General features: G+C 40.9%; 1 protein-coding gene across 4 annotated transcripts in view; it reads left to right on the top strand.

Moving 5' to 3' along the window:
- LOC138051620 (uncharacterized) overlaps positions 1 to 9703 on the top strand; it is a 26806-nt gene extending 17103 nt beyond the window's left edge. For 2 of the 4 annotated variants that reach the window (XM_068897849.1, XM_068897850.1), the window contains exons 8-14: positions 931 to 984; positions 3273 to 3407; positions 4238 to 4322; positions 4580 to 4688; positions 5490 to 5624; positions 7808 to 7896; positions 8835 to 9703. In XM_068897849.1, coding sequence (XP_068753950.1) covers positions 931 to 984; positions 3273 to 3407; positions 4238 to 4322; positions 4580 to 4688; positions 5490 to 5624; positions 7808 to 7896; positions 8835 to 9059 — 832 coding nt within the window. In that variant the 3' untranslated portion in view covers positions 9060 to 9703. The remainder of the gene's footprint in view (positions 1 to 930; positions 985 to 3272; positions 3408 to 4237; positions 4323 to 4579; positions 4689 to 5489; positions 5625 to 7807; positions 7897 to 8834) is intronic. The other 2 variants (XM_068897851.1, XM_068897852.1) reach the window with 2 other exon arrangements.
- Positions 9704 to 9922: the final 219 nt, after the last annotated feature.

Below are 9922 nucleotides of genomic sequence, written 5' to 3'. Positions count from 1 at the left end.
TACTTACTTACTGTACCGTTTTCGTTAAGTCCGTTAAAATCCTTATCTTTAGTGCTGTACCATATCACACGCCATATCACTATTCCAGTTGTAAAGCCCGCCGCACAAGGTGAGGAAAGAAGTGAGCAAACTGCCTTGCGAGGCGGTTTGCTCAGCCGTTTCCTCACGTGTGCGGGGACATTGTGGTGAGAAATTCGCCTCGCGAGGCCGTGAAGATAAAATCAAACATGTTTGATATTTTTCGGCGGTGCAGTTTACTCAGCTCTTTCCTCAAGTGTGCGGCGGGCTTTAAGCACACAGGGAATACAGGGCATTCTTACGTGACTTCAGTGGTTCAAGATGGCGTCGGAGGTAGAAATTCCGACGCCACTGATGCCACGTGAGAAAGAGCAGAGCAAACTGCCTCGCGAGGCGGTTTGCTCAGCTCTTTCCTCGCCGTGTGCGGCGGGCTTTATGAGAAAGGAATCACTTTTTCCTCAGTTTTTGCAAGACCCGTAGGGGTTGGTTCGGCCATGCTTCGATCCCGCGACCTTCCGCTCAGAAGACGGTCAAACGGACGGGGAACCCAGTGGTTGGCACATTTATGAAAAGTCAAATATTTTTATGTTATTAACAATAACAGTAAATATTTATTAGAATAAAGTCTAAAGCTGTGTGACCGAACGCAAGTGGAAAACTGCTGATCAAAATTAAATTAAGTCAACCAGATGGAGTGGAATTAAATGTTGGCTTCAGTTTATAAAGGGAAAACTGAAGTACTTGGCAAAAAAAAGCCTCAGAGCCAAGTAGAGAACCAGCAAACTCAGTTCCAAAAATCAGTTCCGGGATCAAAGCCACTTTATTACCAGTCCTGTTAGCAACTAATCAGTACCATTGTGCTTTGTTAAATCTTCAATCTCTGATTTTGTTTATGTGGCTTTGACTTTACAGAGTTAGTGTGATGATTATGCTGTCGTGGCTTTCGCTTTCCATTTTGAGATGCTGGTAGGTTTCACTTCTGGCCTTAGTTGACGAACAGGGATGGATAACGCTGTCCACTGGATAAATATTCATTTATTGAATGACTAAATTGGCTTTGATTGTGTTTATCCGATTCGGGTTGTAAAACGCAGTATGCATTTCACCCCATGGTCAGTTGTTCAAAACCTCATTAACACTGATTATTAAAAACTCCATAGTATACTTAACAAAGTTACTGGATTCTGATTGGACGAGAGGAGTACAATTAATCCCAAATTGTACTCTCCAGGAGTACCAATTACTTTCCTTTGCGACGTTGACACAAAGTTTTCCGAAATCAACAGACTTCGGAAGGCGACCATAAAGCATCCGAATCCGAACTTTCCCAAAGATTTCCGAAGTCCTCGCGAAGACGTCCGTAGATTTTCGAAGTTGACCCTAAGAATTAAGCATGTGTCCGAGGTTCAACCGAAGTCTTCCGAAGATTTCCAACATGGAAGGGTTCTGAAGTAAACACGAACGGATCGGACAAGATATATACAAAGCTCACCGTTACCGCGTTCTGATTGGTTGATCGTAATTTTGTTGAGTATACTATAGATAAAAAATCGCACGACCTTCTCGTACAAGTCGTGATTAATAGGTACTCGTGATTTTAAAAGTTCTCAAATTGCACTTGCTTAAAGGCTTGTGCAATTTTGAGAACTTTCAAAATCACTCGTACCTATTGATCACGAATTGTGCGATTTCCTATACAGATTATTGGATAATGCAATTCTAGTGTTTTGATTGGCTTAGACATCATGGTATACGAGCTATTATACCATGCTCTACAAATATCAGTAACTGCACGCATGCATCAGTTTTCTTGTACTTACAAAATAAAGTAGGGAAGATTTCTCCATAATTTGTGAGCAGTTCTATATAAAACAATCATTCCACTCGTGCTTGTTGGGTATGAGATGATTATAGCCAACTTGGCGCTATGCACCTAGTTGACTATTTACCATGTCATATCCAACGCGTGGTCATGGAGTAATTGTTAACTAATCGGGGAAAAATACCAACCGACCTGTGAAGATTGCCTGTCAAAAATCCGTAACAATGTAACTTTAAGATGAAGGAAAACAGGATTTTTTCAAACTGAAGACCGTAAAATCTTGTGGAAACTTTTTGTTGCTGTTCAACAAATAAAGCGCAATTCAAGTTTCCATTTATCCAGGATTATCTTTATCGGGCTTCGAACACATAACATTGACCGTGGGTATTATCTACTTTGATACCAACTTTATGAGGAACCGAAGACAATACAATTCTTGGTTTTCACTCACGTGATCTCAAGGAAAACAAAAGAAAGCGTTTGTACAGTAATAGAGTTCAATTCCCGGAGGATTGGGTCAGGACACAAACATGGCCGTCGTTTCTTTGTTTGGAGAAACCAACATGGTGGCCGTGACGTCATGGAAAACCGAGAATACTTGAAAGTTGACTATGTCTTCTACCCCGTTCACTTCAAGAAATTTATCACTCTATAAAGTTGTTTACTTGCACAGGGTTTTAATTTGTAGCAGACACACCGCGCTATTACCAAATTTGAACAGGTCGTAAATAAACCAAGGGGTTCTTGATGATGATAAAAGGTTTTGTGAAGCACTTTAGAATAAATATAAGCGATGTAAAAATAGAACGACGTTTCGATGACTCTCTGTCATCATTATTGACATGGAGTCATCGAAACGTCGTTCTATTTTTATATCGCTTAGGTTCTTGATGACTTACTTATTTGATTGAAATGTCAGAGGAAAGCGCTTGAAGACGGTGCCCCCGGGGAAAGAGCGTGAATAAGTCTTACTCGGCGGTCTTACTCTTCTTGAATAGTTGGATGAAGAAGAGACTTTCCAAGAACATCTAAAACTATTCAAGGAAAACACGGATCCGAATAGAAATAACCAACTCTCTGTTCGCCATCATAGACCTTTTCGGCAAAACTGTGCCATTCGACATTCAACAGTTACTCAAATTAGTATATGTTAGTATTTGCTTGATGCAGCATGAATATATTTTAGATTCAGTACATGTAGTTCCGTGCAAGAGCTTTTAGTATGCGTCATGCAATGCATGGATGAATGAAAAGTGTATGTATTTAAACAAAGCAAGAAGGAAAGACACAGTTTGCTCAAAGGATGATTTTGTTGATCAGCTGGTTTAGTTCACTTGATGTGAACACTGCATCAATCGTTAGTGACGACGACGAAATACAAACCACTAGGTCTTAATGCATACTGAGACAAACCCTTTTTACCATGTTTCAGGGAGGCGTTCTGGTGGAAAGTAGACGTTAAATGGAGATTTGCAGCGTTACTACTTTGCTGGTGTCTTGAAGCAAGCGTGTTTTTATTCTCCTTACTTTCTTACTCAAGGGCGCGGAGAACAAGAAAGAAGAGAAGGTACATTGGTCAGGAGTTAGCAGTCACACAAATGCGATTTCGAAATTCTCCATTTACTTGTCAGCTAAGGCGAAGCGAAATATTTTAAACCCGCAATTGGGTTTGCGTTACGTTTTCACACACTTTACACACTCTTTAAACGGGATTTCGCGGGAAGTCGTTTTCAAACGTTTTCACACATTTTCAAAAGTCTACGTTTCACTTGACCACATAGACCAAACAGAGGGCCTCACATTCCTTTTGCCAGTGCTTAACAAAACTGCGTTCGTGCGATTTGGTCATTTCTGATTTTCAAAGTTTCCCTGCTAGCAGCGGTCTGAAGAGTACTGGAAAAGAGACCTCTGCTATTGGTCGAAACTCATCCTGATCCAACCGCTGTCCACAACCTTGGACGGCACTCTTCAAACCTCATGCCCCATGATATGTTTGCTGACAGTGACTTGAGCCTGCTGTGTCCCGTTGTGTTGGCATTCATTTTAATCTTGGCTGCGCGTAGTCAAAAACACTTAAGAATGGTTTCTGTCAGCTAAAATAGCCGTTTTGAAGTAAATTTGGCCTTGCTTTCCAGATTTCTGCTAACAATCCATGATACTACCCCTTTAAGGGGACATATTTTCTTAGTGGACCAAGATGTTGATTTCGCCCCTGAGTGGTTCCCTGTTAAAGAACTAAGATCATCTAGCTTTCTGACAGACTCAAAACTTTAAGTGCTGAGATTAACCTAATGTCTTATGACGTTCTCGACATCGACGCCATAAAATTACATCCAAACGTCGTTTTGTCATAAGGTAATTACAAGTAACAATCGAAATATTCGTAACCTGTTTCAGATCCTTCTACCAGTCTAAACCAACCCTGGCCAACCGAGAAAAATGTCATAGTAGTGAATCAGAGATAAAGAATTTGTATTACGAGGTGAAGCCCATTCTTTTAAAATTTCTTTGTAATCGCTCTGTTTGTTTTTTTTTAGTGTTTGTTTGTTGTTTATTTTCTTTTTTCGCGTGGTTGTTTGTTTGTCCAAGCAACTGAAAAGCGCACGTGGCTATGCCAATGTGATAGCAAGGGACTGTTTAAGTTAAGATAATTTCCGGACTAACACACGTGCTCTCACATAACCAAGGAGACATTTCTTCATTCATGTTCTTTTTTCTTTGTTTGCTTTTTGTTTGAAGCAGTCCTCGCAATCCCGCAGTGAAGCTTTTGAGTCATTAGACAACAATTTAAATGGTCTGACGCTTGGACTACCAACAAGAAGACAAAACGGTTTCAGCACGCATTTTGGTACGTGTAAAGTACGCCACACGATTTCCCTCTTGCGACTTTCATTTGAATATAAATTCTTGTCAGAGTCAGTGATCGAGACGATGACCCAGGCATGTTCCGGGGAAATTTTCAATTCATTCCCGGAGCCAACCCATGGAGACATTTAAAAACCATTCTCACTGTGTGAATTTGCTGGTGTTGAGCAAAATGTTTTCCGCCAAGAAGCTCGAACATCAGCATCACAAGGAGGCTCGATTGTCGCCACGTTCTCGTGCCTGGCCTTCGTTCCTTGCCGAGGATTGAAGATCGGACCGTTCTTCAGGAGAGGAGCTCGGGTTCCTTTCCGCAAACAACGGCTGGTAATCGAGCCTACATCATATAACTTGAAAATGTCAAAACACGAGCTGCTCTATTATAAAGTTTGTCCTGTACTCCACAGTCCCCCAAAGTGGGTTAAAATAGTCAAAGTGAGGTTGAATTACAGCTTCAATTAGGTTGCTTGGGGAACTCGCTTCATTATAACTGCTTACTCCCTTCATCTCTTTGTAACTAAACTGCTGTACTATGACACTATTACCTCTCCTTCAAAATATACTTTTCAGCAGAAGTAAAGTTGAAACGTTTGGCTTTTCAGCAGAAGTAAAGTTGAAACGTTTGGCTTTTAGAGCGGTATCGCATAGCCGTTTTGCTGCTTGTCTGGCTGGACTGGATTCACGAAGATACAGAAAATGGCCAAAAACCAGAAATTTATCAATGTCGTTCCTTTTATTCATTTTCGCTTTAATTTTCTGTTATGTTATCATCGTTCCTTGCATGAAGGCTGCTTTTGGGGCCAGACTGTCCACGGTAACAGCAAGGAATCACCTTTGGTGTCTATGCATGAACGTCCTCTCATAGTTCCCGCTACGCTGCAGTACTCTGGCCTTAGACATCGAGGAGTTGCATGTGAGAAGGGTTAGCCAATTAAGTCATCTTTTAGTAGTTAGGACAAACAGTGTAAAACGTAACCAATCACTGAGTTGTACGTAATACATGTGAGCGCAATGGGCCAATCAGAAAGCTTGGTTGCTGGACTCCATACTCGCTGTCCGCGTATGATCTGAGCCCAAGTCAGACGTCAGAAAACCACGCACTTTTACTTTTCCGGGGTGTAGTCGTTTGCCTTCATGATGACCTTCATGGTCCGTATAATTCACGGAAAAACGTCTTATACTATACGACTGAAACTGTCGACGATATGACGTCGACGGTTAAAATTAGACGAATTTCAGAGACATGGAGCCGTTTCCTTGAGGCCTGGTTAGCGCTAACCGTTGGTTAAGAGATATCAAAACCTATAGGTTTCAATGGTATTTAGCGCTGGTTAGCACCAACCCTGCTTCGAGCAACCGGGTCATCGACTACGACTGGGCCACATCATTCTGTGGATGCGAACCTCAAGAGATTTACTTCTTGTTCACTTTAGTATCTTTACCTTAACCTTATTTATGCGGTGTGTGTGTGGGGGGGGGGGGGGGGGGGGGGCAATTTCAGATTGGCTAGAGGGGGCTAAACCTTTTTATAAAGAGGTTTACGGGAGTCAGCAGTTTGAGAGGTCCTTTGGCCAAGGTGGGTAAAACAGTGGAATTCTAGAGTGCAAACAATACATGTGAAATTGAGTAATGCTAAATAGGCCATCTCAGTGACATAGCCTATGAATGGCTGAGAGGCTACCGGTGACCTTGTATTGAGACCGCGACCACACGTATCCGGATACATTTAGGTTAGTTCTTTTGTTTACACTTATGCAAAGTAATGGAGGATTGCATTAAAGATATAAGGTTTATTGAAGGACGGCTGTTACTCAATGATGATAAAACTGAATTTTTAGTTGTTGGAACTCGTCAGTAGATTAATAAGTTAAGTCCATCAGTACATGTACTTCATGTAGGTGATCATATCATTGATCCTTCGGTTAACGTAAGGAATTTGGGAACGATATTATATATTATATATTATTCCCTTAGATGAAATTCTTCATTATTTTCTACATTAGGAGCTTGTTCTTTATATGCTGCTGCCCCCACACTGGCAGCTGGCCCTTCCAGCAAATATTCGGGAAATAATATCACTTCGTATCTTGGCATTTTTAAGAAAAAAATGAAGACATGTCTTTTTAATTTAGCTTACAACAAGTAATTCTTAGCAATGGCATTGAGCGTGGGGGGAAGGGGGGGTTTAGTATTAGGTTTTATAGGTAGTTCTTATGATTCTTTATAGTTATTGTATTTTAACATATATTTTTGAATGAATGTAACGCGCTTTTGATCATTTTAATGTTAAAAGGCGCTATATTAAGTAAATAAATGATAATAATAATTAGCAATTATTGAATGAGGCTGAGTAGGATATGAAGAATTCTGCAGGTCGAGGAGGGTGTTATCCACCAAGGGATAACATCCTCCGAGATCTGCAGAATTCTTCATATTCTACGAAAGCCGAATTCAATAATTGCTTTATTATTCATTCAAAATATTTTCTTCGCTCAAACTTCTAAACCTACTCGCAGCCATTTTTCTGCTCAACAAAAATAACACAATCTCGTCCCCAGCTTTTTTCGGTCAACGGTTCAATAATTTGCAGCGGGTAGCACTTTTGACGTCATCGATTGAATATGATGAAGTTTCTTTCCAAATTTGGTGAACAGCAGCTGGTTATGGTGAATTATGCGTGTGGTTTTAACAAATCAGAAACGGGGAAATATTTTGAATGAATAATAATTATTATTATTATTATTATTATTATTATTATTATTATAACTATTTTTATTATTATTAATGCATTTTAAAAATAAGAGGAGATATGACGTGAGGGAAGGCCATGATCACGTAAATATTGCATAAAGAAGGGTGGTCATTGGTATGTACATGGCTTGTGGGGGGGGGGGTGGGAGGGGCTTACAGATGTTTTGTTCTTTCCAACGTATTTACCCCCTCCCACCCTACTACATAAATAAGGAACGGTCCCTAACGTGTATCAATTTTTTGTGTTCGAGTTAAAATATTAGCGGTACAAATATAATTATATTGTATTCAAAGTGATGTTTACAGGAGGAAAAAACTTGCCGCACCAGCTAATGAAATCTCTTTCTCTTTCAGGCTCACAGTCTTTTGGCATCAAGTCGTGTGCGTTCTCCTCCGATGAAGATAGCTGCTCAGACTCGGTCAACGAGGAGCCTTTAAAACAGGTGAGAGAATACAAGGTTGATTCGATAGATTATCAAGAAAGACCGTGTATTTCCTCTAAAATGATGCAAAACAAGTATGGCAAAAAACATGGAAAGTGTTTCTAAGTGCCGTGCAGCCCAAATGGAAGCAATTAAGGTAGGTAAGCACAACGGACACGGACAAGCAATCAAACCAATCAGATCGGGAGGCTGGTACGTGAGGCCCGGCGCTAAGGACACGCGGGAAAACGCGTGTGAGCTTCTGATTGGTCAACAAGCTGACAAGAGATTTTCGTTTACCAATGACTCAGCGTAGCCGAACGAAAACCTTGTCAATGGCTTAATATTTCTCAAAAATTGAAACAAAATCTTTACAACTGCGGCCGTCGAGTTTGTTATCTTGCTCTTTCGTCATGTTAAAAGGCAGAGTAAAAGGGCCTGCCCGTGTCTCTTAGAATTTCGAATGTTGCTTGCGTTGCCTGCCTGATGTCGCGCGTTGCGAGCTGTCGATAAATAGCCAATCATAGCACACCGAAAGTAATTTTGGATGTAAACAGTACGTCACCTTTTGAGTAGGTGTTTTGCCAATGGCTGAGGAAGGAACTCCGAAAAAAAGAAATCTAAAGGAAGGATGCCTTCGCTGATCAGCGATAACGCATTGTAGCGGACAGACAACTAAACACGGTAACATGCCGTTCTCGTTCCATTTCGACTACAACGACAAACAGTTACAAAAATCAGACTTTTCCTGACTCCTGTGGGTAACAGCTAGAACGTCGTTTTCTTCCAGCACAGAAGCCATTGAATCGCGTTTCTCGACTTTTAAAGTTACGATAAAACTGAGATGTATCCCGCTGGAAATAGTAGATGTTCGTTAAAACCTAAATCATACTTGCTTCTTGAGCAAAAGCAAACATGATATGCTTTCTAGTGAAACTAATTTTCTATTGTTTCCATAGAACCCTCCAATAAATAAGGCCAAGCACACAAGACTCGGATCAGACAAACGATCCACAAAGAAAAAGTGGTTTCCAATGCCCAGCAAAAAGGAAGCAAGATTTGCTCGGACTGCAAGGACGTTCTTGCTCATTTCAAGCTTATTACTGAACTTTTATTTTCTTATTTTGTTCACCGAATGGCCGGCACGACTTTTACGGTGTCTAATGAAGATAACTGCTCTATAAAGGAAGATTTAGTTGATTGTCTAAGAAAACGGTAAAGTTTGGTCGAAATTGTCTTTTACCAAGAAACAAAGCTGTCGAGCGAGTACTGAAACGAACAATGTGACGCTAGAATGAAACAATTTCTATGGTTCTGTGATGAGACCCTGCCGTCTGCCTTCACTGCAACCGAAAATCTTTCTCGGAATCCGTCTTTGTTTGCATTTTTTCCACATTAACAAGCTGAAGATAGCGGCGTCATGCAGAAGATCACGTCATTCCTCCGACTGAAAAAAATCCTTCCAGAATCAAACGCCTAAGGCGTACACAAATTTTGCTGGCTCATGATTGCAGAGAACCGACACGCCAGAGCGCTTTTGCTTCTCCAAAATGAACACACAGGGGTCCGTTTTTGGAAGGTCCCGAAGCTTTTCGAGCGCATTTCAGATGCCATTAAAGCATTCTCTTCAAATGGAAGAAGCTTAAGGCATAAAAAAACTGCGGGTGCCTTTTAACTAGTATAAGGACCATGTAACAGAATAGATTTTTCAAGTACGCGCATGGTCGTTTCACCAATGGCATTTTCCGTATATTCCAGAAACAGGACGTTAGCGCATTTCAGATCCCATTAAAGCATTCTCTTCAAATGGAGGAAGCCTAAGGCATAAAAAAACTGCCGGTCCCCTTCAACAAGCATAAGGACCATGTAACAGACCAGCTCTTTCAAGTACGCGCATGGTCGTTTCACCAATGGCATTTTCCGTATATTCGAGAAACAGGACGTTACCTACAGGCCGGATGTGAAGACACTTTGAATTACATTAAGCAAGGGAAAGGTTCTTGAGAGGGAAGATTGAAAGCCACCATGCAAAGGATTTCCATTTACC

The sequence above is a fragment of the Montipora capricornis genome, chromosome 6 (genome assembly GCF_036669925.1).
Source record: "Montipora capricornis isolate CH-2021 chromosome 6, ASM3666992v2, whole genome shotgun sequence".
NCBI classification, from domain to species: Eukaryota; Metazoa; Cnidaria; class Anthozoa; order Scleractinia; family Acroporidae; genus Montipora; species Montipora capricornis.
The sequence above is the reverse complement of the archived record's forward strand: the minus strand, read 5'-3'. Positions and strand labels throughout refer to the sequence as shown.